Source organism: Lathyrus oleraceus, chromosome 5 (genome assembly GCF_024323335.1).
Source record: "Lathyrus oleraceus cultivar Zhongwan6 chromosome 5, CAAS_Psat_ZW6_1.0, whole genome shotgun sequence".
Taxonomy (NCBI): domain Eukaryota; kingdom Viridiplantae; phylum Streptophyta; class Magnoliopsida; order Fabales; family Fabaceae; genus Lathyrus; species Lathyrus oleraceus.
The window spans coordinates 512,652,244-512,673,278 of NC_066583.1; the positions used below are offsets into that span (position 1 = coordinate 512,652,244).

The 21,035-nt window shown below is 28.0% G+C and overlaps 1 protein-coding gene across 1 annotated transcript; it reads right to left on the bottom strand.

Moving 5' to 3' along the window:
- Window positions 1–4,460: 4,460 nt before the first annotated feature.
- Window positions 4,461–8,744, bottom strand: LOC127081690 (uncharacterized). The gene is made up of 3 exons (XM_051021916.1): window positions 8,537–8,744; window positions 7,960–8,448; window positions 4,461–4,603 (listed from the first exon to the last, which is right to left on the bottom strand). The coding sequence occupies exons 1-3, from the start codon at window positions 8,742–8,744 to the stop codon at window positions 4,461–4,463; spliced, it is 840 nt and encodes a 279-aa protein (XP_050877873.1).
- Between the last annotated feature and the right edge of the window lie 12,291 nt (window positions 8,745–21,035).

Below are 21,035 nucleotides of genomic sequence, written 5' to 3' on the forward strand. Positions count from 1 at the left end.
ACACGGGGAAAGGAAGTCATTTAATGGGAAAGGGAGAAGAGGACTTTTCATTTATGTATGAAAGTTTATTATATAAAATATTTGTTATTTTTACCTGCTTTATTTTCCTATTTTGACCTCTAACTTTATAATCTACCATATTAATTTATTTGAAGCTTAAGAGATAAGTCCATATATTTTGTTTTTATGAGTATTAAATTTAAATACCCTCCAAATATAATTTTACAATAAGTACACATTTTAGTTGAAGAAGAAAAAAGTTATCATGTGGCATTGTTATATAATGTCCCTTAGAAAAATGTTTCTTTGATACGTAATAATCATGAAAACTATAAGATACTTATTTTCTAGATCCAAATTGTGATAGAAATTAATATTGCTTGTTTTGTCTTATTTATATTTAATTATTTAAGCGACCACTTTACGTACCTATTTAAACTTTCTTCACAGTGCTTTCTCTATTGACATGAAGAAAAAAAACTAATGTAAAAATAACATGTAGAATTCATAAGGAGTTCTAAATCTTTTTTGTTGGAGGCTATATTATTCAATTTGCCGGTTAAGAAACAAGATAATAATAGAAAAAAAGCATTAAAAACTCGTTTAAAACAATGATCTCATTTGAGGAAGTCACTTAATGGGATTCATAATAAGGTTGTAAGGTCGAATATTTGTTATGGGCACCACATAAACTATTTAATTATATCATTTCATGTATGAAATTGAAGTTGACGATTACTCTAATTGAAAATACAAAATATACTCTTAAAATGAACTTTTTCCATTTTAATGGGGTACAGAGGGAGTAGATGAAATTAAAAATTAAAATTTATGCTCATGTTTCACGATTTGATCCATCATAACTGGAAATGAGAAAAATATATGTGTACCAAGGGTTACTCTTTAATAATACACATATGAGAATATGGATTCTATCATAAAAGATTTAATCATTCTCTCCTCATTGTCATAAGGGGAAGTACAAGCACTTGATTTTTATCAAGAGAAAAATAAATCCTAATGATAACTACCTAATGATTATGTACATATAAATTAATCTACATTGTCAAAATAAGATGAATCCTCAACAATGAAAAAAGTTGGTAATTCGATCTCAAAAGGGGTGCAGGTTTCTACTCAATTCATGCATGTTGGTAAAGAATCCGAATAGCCCGTGTTTGTATGGCAAAAGTGATCTTCGTTTATTGCTCCCTTTTCTTGCTTTATTTGTCACATAAAGCTTCTCATAAGCCGTTAATGTATTTTTGGGTTTTTCACCTTTCCTCTTTTTAATAATGATGTTTTCTACATTGGGCTTTATTGACGTTTTTGACTCTGAAGGATTCAATATAACAAAAGAATCCTTATGGTCACTGTTACTTCGAAGATCCAAATTTTGTCTAAATCTCCAGAGATTTGATGATCCTGTTGAGTTGCTTTTCTCGTAACACTCACTTGAAGCCTTCATTGTAATATTTTGCAATATCTCATTTTGAGTTTCTTTAGAAATACCACTCGATATTGACCGTGGACTTAAATAATTCTTAATAAAGATGTTCTTTAGAGGATGTCGAATATGTGAAGCATTGTTATTTATGGTGGGGAATAATTGAAGCGATTGGTCAAAAGTAGGCAGTAATGCTCTCATTTTTCCATTTTCAAATATGTCATCGGCAAATATATGCATTCCTTTGACATCGGTGCATGCAAAACTAAATTCTTGTTCTTCATTATTCTCTTCGTCGCTTTTTTGAATTTGTTGATTTGTGCTACAATGCGATTGAGATTTATCTTGAGCGGGAGCAAAGACATCAAAATCTAATACAGTGTCGTTGTTTATGTGTTTTTTTGTGCTACAATATGGATCAAGATTATCTTGGATGAAAGCAAAGTTATCAAAATCAAAAGAAGCATCGTCACTTATTTGGTCATTTGTGCCACAACATGGATCAACTTTATCTTGAATAGGAGATAAGCAAGAAAAATCAAGGAAAGGGTGAGGTGTACAAAGGATTGATAGTGCTTGCACCCTTAACGTCTCTATATTTGAGTTTGTTTTCTGCATTTTGTTTTAATAGAGAGATTGAGAAATATGGTGAAGTAACTTTGTTATTGAAAGTGATTGTTAAATGAGAGATATTTATATATAAACACCAATTTTTTATTGTATTATGTTAGTTCAATGGAACACGGTTAGCTTGGATATTTAAGGAGGTAGTTACATGCGGAAGGTGTGAAGATTATTAAAAACTTGCTAATTTGTTTAAGTTATACCTTATATTTGTTTCGAAACAATTTTAGGCCAAATAAATTTATTTTTTTATTTTTTCAATTAAGGAAATTATATTTGGATTTAAAACCGATTCCCCTCTTTTAGAAAATTATTTTTCTGTTATCATGTGTTAGCGGTGTTAAACTGCTTATGGGTAAGTGCAGCCGCTTCAGTTTTGCTTGTTAGTGGCTACTTATAAAGTTTGTTTGTCGATTATGATTTTCTTGTTGGTTACTAAATTAAAAATAATAAAATGAAATTGAAAAATTAAAATTAAACTTGGATGGAAACACTTTATATTTAAAATTCATGACATTGTCCTTACGTAAAAAAATATAATTTAAAAAACATTATAAAATTGAAATATATACTTAATTCTTCTTTAGGAGATAAAACATGTGGATGTATTGCTACAAAGTGTGCTCTAAACATTTTCATATTCTCTATTTATTTATAAAATTTCCAAATAAATATAGATATAGTTTAAATAGAGAATGCATATTGGTCCTATTTATTTTCCTTCAGAGTGCAATGAAAAAATTATTTAGTTGCTTAATGTTGATAGATCTATTTTCGATGATTACATATTATTTTATTTATAATTATTTAAATGTTAATATGAAAAATTGTTAAGGTAAAGACTATATATTATTCAAATAAATTGTAGATATTTTATGTTGTAACATCTCTGAATTTGACAAGCAAGTTAATAACCATTTTATGTTTTGTAGTAGAAAATTTTAAGACTTATTATAGAAAATTATTATATATTAACTGTATTAATACATTTTCATTTAAGATATGCATGTTAGTTCGTTTATAAAATGATATTATGCAAGTTTCTAGTAAGGCAAAGATCGAAAACACATTCACATATAGTTTGGGTTATGTTTTATTTTACTTTGCTCTTGGAGATGAGTGGGTTTGTACATAATAATATATTACAACAATCTCCCTATATCTCCCTATCTCATAAGTTTTCATTTTGACTTCATTTCTTGCATGGAAAACATAAGATAACACATTTTTCTTTTATTTTACTTTAACATTAATTTGTTTGGGAGTATAGAGAACACGGGGAAAGGAAGTCATTTAATGGGAAAGGGAGAAGAGGACTTTTCATTTATGTATGAAAGTTTATTATATAAAATATTTGTTATTTTTACCTGCTTTATTTTCCTATTTTGACCTCTAACTTTATAATCTACCATATTAAATTTATTTGAAGCTTAAGAGATAATTCCATATATTTTGTTTTTATGAGTATTAAATTTAAATACCCTCCAAATATAATTTTACAATAAGTACACATTTTAGTTGAAGAAGAAAAAAGTTATCATGTGGCATTGTTATATAATGTCCCTTAGAAAAATGTTTCTTCGATACGTAATAATCATGAAAACTATAAGATACTTATTTTCTAGATCCAAATCGTGATAGAAATTAATATTGCTTGTTTTGTCTTATTTATATTTAATTATTTAAGCGACCACTTTACGTACCTATTTAAACTTTCTTCACAGTGCTTTCTCTATTGACATGAAGAAAAAAAACTAATGTAAAAATAACATGTAGAATTCATAAGGAGTTCTAAATCTATTTTGTTGGAGGCTATATTATTCAATTTGCCGGTTAAGAAACAAGATAATAATAGAAAAAAAGCATTAAAAACTCGTTTAAAACAATGATCTCATTTGAGGAAGTCACTTAATGGGATTCATAATAAGGTTGTAAGGTCGAATATTTGTTATGGGCACCACATAAACTATTTAATTATATCATTTCATGTAGGAAATTGAAGTTGAAGATTATTCTAATTGAAAATACAAAATATACTCTTAAAATGAACTTTTTCCATTTTAATGGGGTACAGAGGGAGTTAGATGAAATTAAAAATTAAAATTTATGCTCATGTTTCACGATTTGATCCATCATAACTGGAAATGAGAAAAATATATGTGTACCAAGTGTTACCCTTTAATAATACACATATGCGAATATGGATTCTATCATAAAAGATTTAATCATTCTCTCCTCATTGTCATAAGGGGAAGTACAAGCACTTGATTTTTATCAAGAGAAAAATAAATCCTAATGATAACTACCTAATGATTATGTACATATAAATTAATCTACGTTGTCAAAATAATATGAATCCTCAACAATGAAAAAAGTTGGTAATTCGATCTCAAAAGGGGTGCAGGTTTCTACTCAATTCATGCATGTTGGTAAAGAATCCGAATAGCCCGTGTTTGTATGGCAAAAGTGATCTTCGTTTATTGCTCCCTTTTCTTGCTTTATTTGTCACATAAAGCTTCTCATAAGCCGTTAATGTATTTTTGGTTTTTCACCTTTCCTCTTTTTAATAATGATGTTTTCTACATTGGGCTTTATTGACGTTTTTGACTCTGAAGGATTCAATATAACAAAAGAATCCTTATGGTCACTGTTACTTCGAAGATCCAAATTTTGTCTAAATCTCCAGAGATTTGATGATCCTGTTGAGTTGCTTTTCTCGTAACACTCACTTGAAGCCTTCATTGTAATATTTTGCAATATCTCATTTTGAGTTTCTTTAGAAATACCACTCGATATTGACGTGGACTTAAATAATTCTTAATAAAGATGTTCTTTAGAGGATGTCGAATATGTGAAGCATTGTTATTTATGGTGGGGAATAATTGAAGCGATTGGTCAAAAGTAGGCAGTAATGCTCTCATTTTTCCATTTTCAAATATGTCATCGGCAAATATATGCATTCCTTTGACATTGGTGCATGCAAAACTAAATTCTTGTTCTTCATTATTTTCTTCGTCGCTTTTTTGAATTTGTTGATTTGTGCTACAATGCAATTGAGAGTTATCTTGAGCGGGAGCAAAGACTTCAAAATCTAATACAGTGTCGTTGTTTATGTGTTTTTTTGTGCTACAATATGGATCAAGATTATCTTGGATGAAAGCAAAGTTATCAAAATCAAAAGAAGCATCGTCACTTATTTGGTCATTTGTGCCACAACATGGATCAACTTTATCTTGAATAGGAGATAAGCAAGAAAAATCAAGGAAAGGGTGAGGTGTACAAAGGATTGATAGTGCTTGCACCCTTAACGTCTCTATATTTGAGTTTGTTTTCTGCATTTTGTTTTAATAGAGAGATTGAGAAATATGGTGAAGTAACTTTGTTATTGAAAGTGATTGTTAAATGAGAGATATTTATATATAACACCAATTTTTTATTGTATTATGTTAGTTCAATGGAACACGGTTAGCTTGGATATTTAAGGAGGTAGTTACATGCGGAAGGTGTGAAGATTATTAAAAACTTGCTAATTTGTTTAAGTTATACCTTATATTTGTTTCGAAACAATTTTAGGCCAAATAAATTTATTTTTTATTTTTTTCAATTAAGGAAATTATATTTGGATTTAAAACCGATTCCCCTCTTTTAGAAAATTATTTTTCTGTTATCATGTGTTAGCGGTGTTAAACTGCTTATGGGTAAGTGCAGCCGCTTCAGTTTTGCTTGTTAGTGGCTACTTATAAAGTTTGTTTGTCGATTATGATTTTCTTGTTGGTTACTAAATTAAAAATAATAAAATGAAATTGAAAAATTAAAATTAAACTTGGATGGAAACACTTTATATTTAAAATTCATGACATTGTCCTTACGTAAAAAAATATAATTTAAAAAACATTATAAAATTGAAATATATACTTAATTCTTCTTTAGGAGATAAAACATGTGGATGTATTGCTACAAAGTGTGCTCTAAACATTTTCATATTCTCTATTTATTTATAAAATTTCCAAATAAATATAGATATAGTTTAAATAGAGAATGCATATTGGTCCTATTTATTTTCCTTCAGAGTGCAATGAAAAAAATTATTTAGTTGCTTAATGTTGATAGATCTATTTTCGATGATTACATATTATTTTATTTATAATTATTTAAATGTTAATATGAAAAATTGTTAAGGTAAAGACTATATATTATTCAAATAAATTGTAGATATTTTATGTTGTAACATCTCTGAATTTGACAAGCAAGTTAATAACCATTTTATGTTTTGTAGTAGAAAATTTTAAGACTTATTATAGAAAATTATTATATATTAACTGTATTAATACATTTTCATTTAAGATATGCATGTTAGTTCGTTTATAAAATGATATTATGCAAGTTTCTAGTAAGGCAAAGATCGAAAACACATTCACATATAGTTTGGGTTATGTTTTATTTTACTTTGCTCTTGGAGATGAGTGGGTTTGTACATAATAATATATTACAACAATCTCCCTATATCCCTATCTCATAAGTTTTCATTTTGACTTCATTTCTTGCATGGAAAACATAAGATAACACATTTTTCTTTATTTTACTTTAACATTAATTTGTTTGGGAGTATAGAGAACACGGGGAAAGGAAGTCATTTAATGGGAAAGGGAGAAGAGGACTTTTCATTTATGTATGAAAGTTTATTATATAAAATATTTGTTATTTTTACCTGCTTTATTTTCCTATTTTGACCTCTAACTTTATAATCTACCATATTATTTTATTTGAAGCTTAAGAGATAAGTCCATATATTTTGTTTTTATGAGTATTAAATTTAAATACCCTCCAAATATAATTTTACAATAAGTACACATTTTAGTTGAAGAAGAAAAAAGTTATCATGTGGCATTGTTATATAATGTCCCTTAGAAAAATGTTTCTTCGATACGTAATAATCATGAAAACTATAAGATACTTATTTTCTAGATCCAAATCGTGATAGAAATTAATATTGCTTTTTGTCTTATTTATATTTAATTATTTAAGCGACCACTTTACGTACCTATTTAAACTTTCTTCACAGTGCTTTCTCTATTGACATGAAGAAAAAAAACTAATGTAAAAAGAACATGTAGAATTCATAAGGAGTTCTAAATCTATTTTGTTGGAGGCTATATTATTCAATTTTCGGTTAAGAAACAAGATAATAATAGAAAAAAGCATTAAAAACTCGTTTAAAACAATGATCTCATTTGAGGAAGTCACTTAATGGGATTCATAATAAGGTTGTAAGGTCGAATATTTGTTATGGGCACCACATAAACTATTTAATTATATCATTTCATGTAGGAAATTGAAGTTGACGATTATTCTAATTGAAAATACAAAATATACTCTTAAAATGAACTTTTTCCATTTTAATGGGGTACAGAGGGAGTTAGATGAAATTAAAAATTAAAATTTATGCTCATGTTTCACGATTTGATCCATCATAACTGGAAATGAGAAAAATATATGTGTACCAAGTGTTACCCTTTAATAATACACATATGCGAATATGGATTCTATCATAAAAGATTTAATCATTCTCTCCTCATTGTCATAAGGGGAAGTACAAGCACTTGATTTTTATCAAGAGAAAAATAAATCCTAATGATAACTACCTAATGATTATGTACATATAAATTAATCTACATTGTCAAAATAAGATGAATCCTCAACAATGAAAAAAGTTGGTAATTCGATCTCAAAAGGGGTGCAGGTTTCTACTCAATTCATGCATGTTGGTAAAGAATCCGAATAGCCCGTGTTTGTATGGCAAAAGTGATCTTTGTTTATTGCTCCCTTTTCTTGCTTTATTTGTCACATAAAGCTTCTCATAAGCCGTTAATGTATTTTGGGTTTTTCACCTTTCCTCTTTTTAATAATGATGTTTTCTACATTGGGCTTTATTGACGTTTTTGACTCTGAAGGATTCAATATAACAAAAGAATCCTTATGGTCACTGTTACTTCGAAGATCCAAATTTTGTCTAAATCTCCAGAGATTTGATGATCCTGTTGAGTTGCTTTTCTCGTAACACTCACTTGAAGCCTTCATTGTAATATTTTGCAATATCTCATTTTGAGTTTCTTTAGAAATACCACTCGATATTGACTGTGGACTTAAATAATTCTTAATAAAGATGTTCTTTAGAGGATGTCGAATATGTGAAGCATTGTTATTTATGGTGGGGAATAATTGAAGCGATTGGTCAAAAGTAGGCAGTAATGCTCTCATTTTTCCATTTTCAAATATGTCATCGGCAAATATATGCATTCCTTTGACATTGGTGCATGCAAAACTAAATTCTTGTTCTTCATTTTTCTTCGTCGCTTTTTTGAATTTGTTGATTTGTGCTACAATGCAATTGAGAGTTATCTTGAGCGGGAGCAAAGACTTCAAAATCTAATACAGTGTCGTTGTTTATGTGTTTTTTTGTGCTACAATATGGATCAAGATTATCTTGGATGAAAGCAAAGTTATCAAAATCAAAAGAAGCATCGTCACTTATTTGGTCATTTGTGCCACAACATGGATCAACTTTATCTTGAATAGGAGATAAGCAAGAAAAATCAAGGAAAGGGTGAGGTGTACAAAGGATTGATAGTGCTTGCACCCTTAACGTCTCTATATTTGAGTTTGTTTTCTGCATTTTGTTTTAATAGAGAGATTGAGAAATATGGTGAAGTAACTTTGTTATTGAAAGTGATTGTTAAATGAGAGATATTTATATAAACACCAATTTTTTATTGTATTATGTTAGTTCAATGGAACACGGTTAGCTTGGATATTTAAGGAGGTAGTTACATGCGGAAGGTGTGAAGATTATTAAAAACTTGCTAATTTGTTTAAGTTATACCTTATATTTGTTTCGAAACAATTTTAGGCCAAATAAATTTATTTTTTTTTTTTTCAATTAAGGAAATTATATTTGGATTTAAAACCGATTCCCCTCTTTTAGAAAATTATTTTCTGTTATCATGTGTTAGCGGTGTTAAACTGCTTATGGGTAAGTGCAGCCGCTTCAGTTTTGCTTGTTAGTGGCTACTTATAAAGTTTGTTTGTCGATTATGATTTTCTTGTTGGTTACTAAATTAAAAATAATAAAATGAAATTGAAAAATTAAAATTAAACTTGGATGGAAACACTTTATATTTAAAATTCATGACATTGTCCTTACGTAAAAAAATATAATTTAAAAAACATTATAAAATTGAAATATATACTTAATTCTTCTTTAGGAGATAAAACATGTGGATGTATTGCTACAAAGTGTGCTCTAAACATTTTCATATTCTCTATTTATTATAAAATTTCCAAATAAATATAGATATAGTTTAAATAGAGAATGCATATTGGTCCTATTTATTTTCCTTCAGAGTGCAATGAAAAAATTATTTAGTTGCTTAATGTTGATAGATCTATTTTCGATGATTACATATTATTTTATTTATAATTATTTAAATGTTAATATGAAAATTGTTAAGGTAAAGACTATATATTATTCAAATAAATTGTAGATATTTTATGTTGTAACATCTCTGAATTGACAAGCAAGTTAATAACCATTTTATGTTTTGTAGTAGAAAATTTTAAGACTTATTATAGAAAATTATTATATATTAACTGTATTAATACATTTTCATTTAAGATATGCATGTTAGTTCGTTTATAAAATGATATTATGCAAGTTTCTAGTAAGGCAAAGATCGAAAACACATTCACATATAGTTTGGGTTATGTTTTATTTTACTTTGCTCTTGGAGATGAGTGGGTTTGTACATAATAATATATTACAACAATCTCCCTATATCTCCCTATCTCATAAGTTTTCATTTTGACTTCATTTCTTGCATGGAAAACATAAGATAACACATTTTTCTTTTATTTTACTTTAACATTAATTTGTTTGGGAGTATAGAGAACACGGGGAAAGGAAGTCATTTAATGGGAAAGGGAGAAGAGGACTTTTCATTTATGTATGAAAGTTTATTATATAAAATATTTGTTATTTTTACCTGCTTTATTTTCCTATTTTGACCTCTAACTTTATAATCTACCATATTATTTTATTTGAAGCTTAAGAGATAAGTCCATATATTTTGTTTTTATGAGTATTAAATTTAAATACCCTCCAAATATAATTTTACAATAAGTACACATTTTAGTTGAAGAAGAAAAAAGTTATCATGTGGCATTGTTATATAATGTCCCTTAGAAAAATGTTTCTTCGATACGTAATAATCATGAAAACTATAAGATACTTATTTTCTAGATCCAAATCGTGATAGAAATTAATATTGCTTGTTTTGTCTTATTTATATTTAATTATTTAAGCGACCACTTTACGTACCTATTTAAACTTTCTTCACAGTGCTTTCTCTATTGACATGAAGAAAAAAACTAATGTAAAAAGAACATGTAGAATTCATAGGAGTTCTAAATCTATTTTGTTGGAGGCTATATTATTCAATTTGCCGGTTAAGAAACAAGATAATAATAGAAAAAAGGCGTTAAAAACTCGTTTAAAACAATGATCTCATTTGAGGAAGTCACTTAATGGGATTCGTAATAAGGTTGTAAGGTCGAATATTTGTTATGGGCACCACATAAACTATTTAATTATATCATTTCATGTAGGAAATTGAAGTTGACGATTATTCTAATTGAAAATACAAAATATACTCTTAAAATGAACTTTTTCCATTTTAATGGGGTACAGAGGGAGTTAGATGAAATTAAAAATTAAAATTTATGCTCATGTTTCACGATTTGATCCATCATAACTGGAAATGAGAAAAATATATGTGTACCAAGTGTTACCCTTTAATAATACACATATGCGAATATGGATTCTATCATAAAAGATTTAATCATTCTCTCCTCATTGTCATAAGGGGAAGTACAAGCACTTGATTTTTATCAAGAGAAAAATAAATCCTAATGATAACTACCTAATGATTATGTACATATAAATTAATCTACATTGTCAAAATAAGATGAATCCTCAACAATGAAAAAAGTTGGTAATTCGATCTCAAAAGGGGTGCAGGTTTCTACTCAATTCATGCATGTTGGTAAAGAATCCGAATAGCCCGTGTTTGTATGGCAAAAGTGATCTTCGTTTATTGCTCCCTTTTCTTGCTTTATTTGTCACATAAAGCTTCTCATAAGCCGTTAATGTATTTTTGGGTTTTTCACCTTTCCTCTTTTTAATAATGATGTTTTCTACATTGGGCTTTATTGACGTTTTTGACTCTGAAGGATTCAATATAACAAAAGAATCCTTATGGTCACTGTTACTTCGAAGATCCAAATTTTGTCTAAATCTCCAGAGATTTGATGATCCTGTTGAGTTGCTTTTCTCGTAACACTCACTTGAAGCCTTCATTGTAATATTTTGCAATATCTCATTTTGAGTTTCTTTAGAAATACCACTCGATATTGACCGTGGACTTAAATAATTCTTAATAAAGATGTTCTTTAGAGGATGTCGAATATGTGAAGCATTGTTATTTATGGTGGGGAATAATTGAAGCGATTGGTCAAAAGTAGGCAGTAATGCTCTCATTTTTCCATTTTCAAATATGTCATCGGCAAATATATGCATTCCTTTGACATGGTGCATGCAAAACTAAATTCTTGTTCTTCATTTTCTTCGTCGCTTTTTTGAATTTGTTGATTTGTGCTACAATGCATTGAGAGTTATCTTGAGCGGGAGCAAAGACTTCAAAATCTAATACAGTGTCGTTGTTTATGTGTTTTTTGTGCTACAATATGGGTCAAGATTATCTTGGATGAAAGCAAAGTTATCAAAATCAAAAGAAGCATCGTCACTTATTTGGTCATTTGTGCCACAACATGGATCAACTTTATCTTGAATAGGAGATAAGCAAGAAAAATCAAGGAAAGGGTGAGGTGTACAAAGGATTGATAGTGCTTGCACCCTTAACGTCTATATTTGAGTTTGTTTTCTGCATTTTGTTTTAATAGAGAGATTGAGAAATATGGTGAAGTAACTTTGTTATTGAAAGTGATTGTTAAATGAGAGATATTTATATATAAACACCAATTTTTTATTGTATTATGTTAGTTCAATGGAACACGGTTAGCTTGGATATTTAAGGAGGTAGTTACATGCGGAAGGTGTGAAGATTATTAAAAACTTGCTAATTTGTTTAAGTTATACCTTATATTTGTTTCGAAACAATTTTAGGCCAAATAAATTTATTTTTTATTTTTTCAATTAAGGAAATTATATTTGGATTTAAAACCGATTCCCCTCTTTTAGAAAATTATTTTTCTGTTATCATGTGTTAGCGGTGTTAAACTGCTTATGGGTAAGTGCAGCCGCTTCAGTTTTGCTTGTTAGTGGCTACTTATAAAGTTTGTTTGTCGATTATGATTTTCTTGTTGGTTACTAAATTAAAAATAATAAAATGAAATTGAAAAATTAAAATTAAACTTGGATGGAAACACTTTATATTTAAAATTCATGACATTGTCCTTACGTAAAAAAATATAATTTAAAAACATTATAAAATTGAAATATATACTTAATTCTTCTTTAGGAGATAAAACATGTGGATGTATTGCTACAAAGTGTGCTCTAAACATTTTCATATTCTCTATTTATTTATAAAATTTCCAAATAAATATAGATATAGTTTAAATAGAGAATGCATATTGGTCCTATTTATTTTCCTTCAGAGTGCAATGAAAAAAATTATTTAGTTGCTTAATGTTGATAGATCTATTTTCGATGATTACATATTATTTTATTTATAATTATTTAAATGTTAATATGAAAATTGTTAAGGTAAAGACTATATATTATTCAAATAAATTGTAGATATTTTATGTTGTAACATCTCTGAATTTGACAAGCAAGTTAATAACCATTTTATGTTTTGTAGTAGAAAATTTTAAGACTTATTATAGAAAATTATTATATATTAACTGTATTAATACATTTTCATTTAAGATATGCATGTTAGTTCGTTTATAAAATGATATTATGCAAGTTTCTAGTAAGGCAAAGATCGAAAACACATTCACATATAGTTTGGGTTATGTTTTATTTTACTTTGCTCTTGGAGATGAGTGGGTTTGTACATAATAATATATTACAACAATCTCCCTATATCTCCCTATCTCATAAGTTTTCATTTTGACTTCATTTCTTGCATGGAAAACATAAGATAACACATTTCTTTTATTTTACTTTAACATTAATTTGTTGGGAGTATAGAGAACACGGGGAAAGGAAGTCATTTAATGGGAAAGGGAGAAGAGGACTTTTCATTTATGTATGAAAGTTTATTATATAAAATATGTTATTTTTACCTGCTTTATTTTCCTATTTTGACCTCTAACTTTATAATCTACCATATTATTTTATTTGAAGCTTAAGAGATAAGTCCATATATTTTGTTTTTATGAGTATTAAATTTAAATACCCTCCAAATATAATTTTACAATAAGTACACATTTTAGTTGAAGAAGAAAAAAGTTATCATGTGGCATTGTTATATAATGTCCCTTAGAAAATTGTTTCTTCGATACGTAATAATCATGAAAACTATAAGATACTTATTTTCTAGATCCAAATCGTGATAGAAATTAATATTGCTTGTTTTGTCTTATTTATATTTAATTATTTAAGCGACCACTTTACGTACCTATTTAAACTTTCTTCACAGTGCTTTCTCTATTGACATGAAGAAAAAAAACTAATGTAAAAAGAACATGTAGAATTCATACGGAGTTCTAAATCTATTTTGTTGGAGGCTATATTATTCAATTTGCCGGTTAAGAAACAAGATAATAATAGAAAAAAGGCGTTAAAAACTCGTTTAAAACAATGATCTCATTTGAGGAAGTCACTTAATGGGATTCGTAATAAGGTTGTAAGGTCGAATATTTGTTATGGGCACCACATAAACTATTTAATTATATCATTTCATGTAGGAAATTGTAGTTGACGATTATTCTAATTGAAAATACAAAATATACTCTTAAAATGAACTTTTTCCATTTTAATGGGGTACAGAGGGAGTTAGATGAAATTAAAAAATTAAAATTTATGCTCATGTTTCACGATTTGATCCATCATAACTGGAAATGAGAAAAATAAATGTGTACCAAGTGTTACCCTTTAATAATACACATATGCGAATATGGATTCTATCATAAAAGATTTAATCATTCTCTCCTCATTGTCATAAGGGGAAGTACAAGCACTTGATTTTTATCAAGAGAAAAATAAATCCTAATGATAACTACCTAATGATTATGTACATATAAATTAATCTACATTGTCAAAATAATATGAATCCTCAACAATGAAAAAAGTTGGTAATTCGATCTCAAAAGGGGTGCAGGTTTCTACTCAATTCATGCATGTTGGTAAAGAATCCGAATAGCCCGTGTTTGTATGGCAAAAGTGATCTTCGTTTATTGCTCCCTTTTCTTGCTTTATTTGTCACATAAAGCTTCTCATAAGCCGTTAATGTATTTTTGGGTTTTTCACCTTTCCTCTTTTTAATAATGATGTTTTCTACATTGGGCTTTATTGACGTTTTTGACTCTGAAGGATTCAATATAACAAAAGAATCCTTATGGTCACTGTTACTTCGAAGATCCAAATTTTGTCTAAATCTCCAGAGATTTGATGATCCTGTTGAGTTGCTTTTCTCGTAACACTCACTTGAAGCCTTCATTGTAATATTTTGCAATATCTCATTTTGAGTTTCTTTAGAAATACCACTCGATATTGACGTGGACTTAAATAATTCTTAATAAAGATGTTCTTTAGAGGATGTCGAATATGTGAAGCATTGTTATTTATGGTGGGGAATAATTGAAGCGATTGGTCAAAAGTAGGCAGTAATGCTCTCATTTTTCCATTTTCAAATATGTCATCGGCAAATATATGCATTCCTTTGACATTGGTGCATGCAAAACTAAATTCTTGTTCTTCATTATTTTCTTCGTCGCTTTTTTGAATTGTTGATTTGTGCTACAATGCAATTGAGAGTTATCTTGAGCGGGAGCAAAGACTTCAAAATCTAATACAGTGTCGTTGTTTATGTGTTTTTTTGTGCTACAATATGGATCAAGATTATCTTGGATGAAAGCAAAGTTATCAAAATCAAAAGAAGCATCGTCACTTATTTGGTCATTTGTGCCACAACATGGATCAACTTTATCTTGAATAGGAGATAAGCAAGAAAAATCAAGGAAAGGGTGAGGTGTACAAAGGATTGATAGTGCTTGCACCCTTAACGTCTCTATATTTGAGTTTGTTTTCTGCATTTTGTTTTAATAGAGAGATTGAGAAATATGGTGAAGTAACTTTGTTATTGAAAGTGATTGTTAAATGAGAGATATTTATATATAAACACAATTTTTTATTGTATTATGTTAGTTCAATGGAACACGGTTAGCTTGGATATTTAAGGAGGTAGTTACATGCGGAAGGTGTGAAGATTATTAAAAACTTGCTAATTTGTTTAAGTTATACCTTATATTTGTTTCGAAACAATTTTAGGCCAAATAAATTTATTTTATTTTTTTCAATTAAGGAAATTATATTTGGATTTAAAACCGATTCCCCTCTTTTAGAAAATTATTTTCTGTTTCATGTGTTAGCGGTGTTAAACTGCTTATGGGTAAGTGCAGCCGCTTCAGTTTTGCTTGTTAGTGGCTACTTATAAAGTTTGTTTGTCGATTATGATTTTCTTGTTGGTTACTAAATTAAAAATAATAAAATGAAATTGAAAAATTAAAATTAAACTTGGATGGAAACACTTTATATTTAAAATTCATGACATTGTCCTTACGTAAAAAAATATAATTAAAAAACATTATAAAATTGAAATATATACTTAATTCTTCTTTAGGAGATAAAACATGTGGATGTATTGCTACAAAGTGTGCTCTAAACATTTTCATATTCTCTATTTATTTATAAATTTCCAAATAAATATAGATATAGTTTAAATAGAGAATGCATATTGGTCCTATTTATTTTCCTTCAGAGTGCAATGAAAAAAATTATTTAGTTGCTTAATGTTGATAGATCTATTTTCGATGATTACATATTATTTTATTTATAATTATTTAAATGTTAATATGAAAAATGTTAAGGTAAAGACTATATATTATTCAAATAAATTGTAGATATTTTATGTTGTAACATCTCTGAATTTGACAAGCAAGTTAATAACCATTTTATGTTTTGTAGTAGAAAATTTTAAGACTTATTATAGAAAATTATTATATATTAACTGTATTAATACATTTTCATTTAAGATATGCATGTTAGTTCGTTTATAAAATGATATTATGCAAGTTTCTAGTAAGGCAAAGATCGAAAACACATTCACATATAGTTTGGGTTATGTTTTATTTTACTTTGCTCTTGGAGATGAGTGGGTTTGTACATAATAATATATTACAACAATCTCCCTATATCTCCCTATCTCATAAGTTTTCATTTTGACTTCATTTCTTGCATGGAAAACATAAGATAACACATTTTTCTTTTATTTTACTTTAACATTAATTTGTTTGGGAGTATAGAGAACACGGGGAAAGGAAGTCATTTAATGGGAAAGGGAGAAGAGGACTTTTCATTTATGTATGAAAGTTTATTATATAAAATATTTGTTATTTTTACCTGCTTTATTTTCCTATTTTGACCTCTAACTTTATAATCTACCATATTTTTATTTGAAGCTTAAGAGATAAGTCCATATTTTGTTTTTATGAGTATTAAATTTAAATACCCTCCAAATATAATTTTACAATAAGTACACATTTTATTGAAGAAGAAAAAGTTATCATGTGGCATTGTTATATAATGTCCCTTAGAAAAATGTTTCTTCGATACGTAATAATCATGAAAACTATAAGATACTTATTTTCTAGATCCAAATCGTGATAGAAATTAATATTGCTTGTTTTGTCTTATTTATATTTAATTATTTAAGCGACCACTTTACGTACCTATTTAAACTTTCTTCACAGTGCTTTCTCTATTGACATGAAGAAAAAAAACTAATGTAAAAAGAACATGTAGAATTCATAAGGAGTTCTAAATCTATTTTGTTGGAGGCTATATTATTCAATTTGCCGGTTAAGAAACAAGATAATAATAGAAAAAAGCTTTAAAACTCGTTTAAAACAATGATCTCATTTGAGGAAGTCACTTAATGGGATTCGTAATAAGGTTGTAAGGTCGAATATTTGTTATGGGCACCACATAAACTATTTAATTATATCATTTCATGTAGGAAATTGAAGTTGACGATTATTCTAATTGAAATACAAAATATACTCTTAAAATGAACTTTTTCCATTTTAATGGGGTACAGAGGGAGTTAGATGAAATTAAAAATTAAAATTTATGCTCATGTTTCACGATTTGATCCATCATAACTGGAAATGAGAAAAATATATGTGTACCAAGTGTTACCCTTTAATAATACACATATGCGAATATGGATTCTATCATAAAAGATTTAATCATTCTCTCCTCATTGTCATAAGGGGAAGTACAAGCACTTGATTTTTATCAAGAGAAAAATAAATCCTAATGATAACTACCTAATGATTATGTACATATAAATTAATCTACATTGTCAAAATAAGATGAATCCTCAACAATGAAAAAAGTTGGTAATTCGATCTCAAAAGGGGTGCAGGTTTCTACTCAATTCATGCATGTTGGTAAAGAATCCGAATAGCCCGTGTTTGTATGGCAAAAGTGATCTTCGTTATTGCTCCCTTTTCTTGCTTTATTTGTCACATAAAGCTTCTCATAAGCCGTTAATGTATTTTGGGTTTTTCACCTTTCCTCTTTAATAATGATGTTTTCTACATTGGGCTTTATTGACGTTTTTGACTCTGAAGGATTCAATATAACAAAAGAATCCTTATGGTCACTGTTACTTCGAAGATCCAAATTTTGTCTAAATCTCCAGAGATTTGATGATCCTGTTGAGTTGCTTTTCTCGTAACACTCACTTGAAGCCTTCATTGTAATATTTTGCAATATCTCATTTTGAGTTTCTTTAGAAATACCACTCGATATTGACTGTGGACTTAAATAATTCTTAATAAAGATGTTCTTTAGAGGATGTCGAATATGTGAAGCATTGATATTTATGGTGGGGAATAATTGAAGCGATTGGTCAAAAGTAGGCAGTAATGCTCTCATTTTTCCATTTTCAAATATGTCATCGGCAAATATATGCATTCCTTTGACATTGGTGCATGCAAAACTAAATTCTTGTTCTTCATTATTTTCTTCGTCGCTTTTTTGAATTTGTTGATTTGTGCTACAATGCAATTGAGAGTTATCTTGAGCGGGAGCAAAGACTTCAAAATCTAATACAGTGTCGTTGTTTATGTGTTTTTTGTGCTACAATATGGGTCAAGATTATCTTGGATGAAAGCAAAGTTATCAAAATCAAAAGAAGCATCGTCACTTATTTGGTCATTTGTGCCACAACATGGATCAACTTTATCTTGAATAGGAGATAAGCAAGAAAAATCAAGGAAAGGGTGAGGTGTACAAAGGATTGATAGTGCTTGCACCCTTAACGTCTCTATATTTGAGTTGTTTTCTGCATTTTGTTTTATAGAGAGATTGAGAAATATGGTGAAGTAACTTTGTTATTGAAAGTGATTGTTAAATGAGAGATATTTATATAAACACCAATTTTTATTGTATTATGTTAGTTCAATGGAACACGGTTAGCTTGGATATTTAAGGAGGTAGTTACATGCGGAAGGTGTGAAGATTATTAAAAACTTGCTAATTTGTTTAAGTTATACCTTATATTTGTTTCGAAACAATTTTAGGCCAAATAAATTTATTTTTTTATTTTTTTCAATTAAGAAATTATATTTGGATTTAAAACCGATTCCCCTCTTTTAGAAAATTATTTTTCTGTTATCATGTGTTAGCGGTGTTAAACTGCTTATGGGTAAGTGCAGCCGCTTCAGTTTTGCTTGTTAGTGGCTACTTATAAAGTTTGTTTGTCGATTATGATTTTCTTGTTGGTTACTAAATTAAAAATAATAAAATGAAATTGAAAAATTAAAATTAAACTTGGATGGAAACACTTTATATTTAAAATTCATGACATTGTCCTTACGTAAAAAAATATAATTTAAAAAACATTATAAAATTGAAATATATACTTAATTCTTCTTTAGGAGATAAAACATGTGGATGTATTGCTACAAAGTGTGCTCTAAACATTTTCATATTCTCTATTTATTTATAAAATTTCCAAATAAATATAGATATAGTTTAAATAGAGAATGCATATTGGTCCTATTATTTTCCTTCAGAGTGCAATGAAAAAAATTATTTAGTTGCTTAATGTTGATAGATCTATTTTCGATGATTACATATTATTTTATTTATAATTATTTAAATGTTAATATGAAAATTGTTAAGGTAAAGATATATTATTCAAATAAATTGTAGATATTTTATGTTGTAACATCTCTGAATTTGACAAGCAAGTTAATAACCATTTTATGTTTTGTAGTAGAAAATTTAAGACTTATTATAGAAAATTATTATATATTAACTGTATTAATACATTTTCATTTAAGATATGCATGTTAGTTCGTTATAAAATGATATTATGCAAGTTTCTAGTAAGGCAAAGATCGAAAACACATTCACATATAGTTTGGGTTATGTTTTATTTTACTTTGCTCTTGGAGATGAGTGGGTTTGTACATAATAATATATTACAACAATCTCCCTATATCTCCCTATCTCATAAGTTTTCATTTTGACTCATTTCTTGCATGGAAAACATAAGATAACACATTTTTCTTTTATTTTACTTTAACATTAATTTGTTTGGGAGTATAGAGAACACGGGGAAAGGAAGTCATTTAATGGGAAAGGGAGAAGAGGACTTTCATTTATGTATGAAAGTTATTATATAAAATATTTGTTATTTTACCTGCTTTATTTTCCTATTTTGACCTCTAACTTTATAATCTACCATATTATTTATTTGAAGCTTAAGAGATAAGTCCATATATTTTGTTTTTATGAGTATTAATTTAAATACCTCCAAATATAATTTTACAATAAGTACACATTTTAGTTGAAGAAGAAAAAAGTTATCATGTGGCATTGTTATATAATGTCCCTTAGAAAAATGTTTCTTCGATACGTAATAATCATGAAAACTATAAGATACTTATTTTCTAGATCCAAATCGTGATAGAAATAATATTGCTTGTTTTGTCTTATTATATTTAATTATTTAAGCGACCACTTTACGTACCTATTTAAACTTTCTTCACAGTGCTTTCTCTATTGACATGAAGAAAAAAAACTAATGTAAAAAGAACATGTAGAATTCATAAGGAGTTCTAAATCTATTTTGTTGGAGGCTATATTATTCAATTTCCGGTTAAGAAACAAGATAATAATAGAAAAAAAGCATTAAAAACTCGTTTAAAACAATGATCTCATTTGAGGAAGTCACTTAATGGGATTCGTAATAAGGTTGTAAGGTCGAATATTTGTTATGGGCACCACATAAACTATTTAATTATATCATTTCATGTAGGAAATTGAAGTTGACGATTATTCTAATTGAAAATACAAAATATACTCTTAAAATGAACTTTTTCCATTTTAATGGGTACAGAGGGAGTTAGATGAAATTAAAAATTAAAATTTATGCTCATGTTTCACGATTTGATCCATCATAACTGGAAATGAGAAAAATATATGTGTACCAAGTGTTTACCCTTTCATAATACACATATGCGAATATGGATTCTATCATAAAAGATTTAATCATTCTCTCCTCATTGTCATAAGGGGAAGTACAAGCACTTGATTTTTATCAGAGAAAAATAAATCTAATGATAACTACCTAATGATTATGTA

Coding starts and splice junctions, on each gene's coding strand:
- LOC127081690 (XM_051021916.1), bottom strand. CDS start 8,744: ATGCAGAAAACAAACTCAAATATAGAGACGTTAAGGGTGCAAGCACTA. Junction 8,449..8,536: donor AGATAATCTTGATCCATATT/GTAGCACAAAAA, acceptor ATTGCATTGTAG/CACAAATCAACAAATTCAAA. Junction 4,604..7,959: donor CATTATTAAAAAGAGGAAAG/GTGAAAAACCCA, acceptor CCAAAAATACAT/TAACGGCTTATGAGAAGCTT.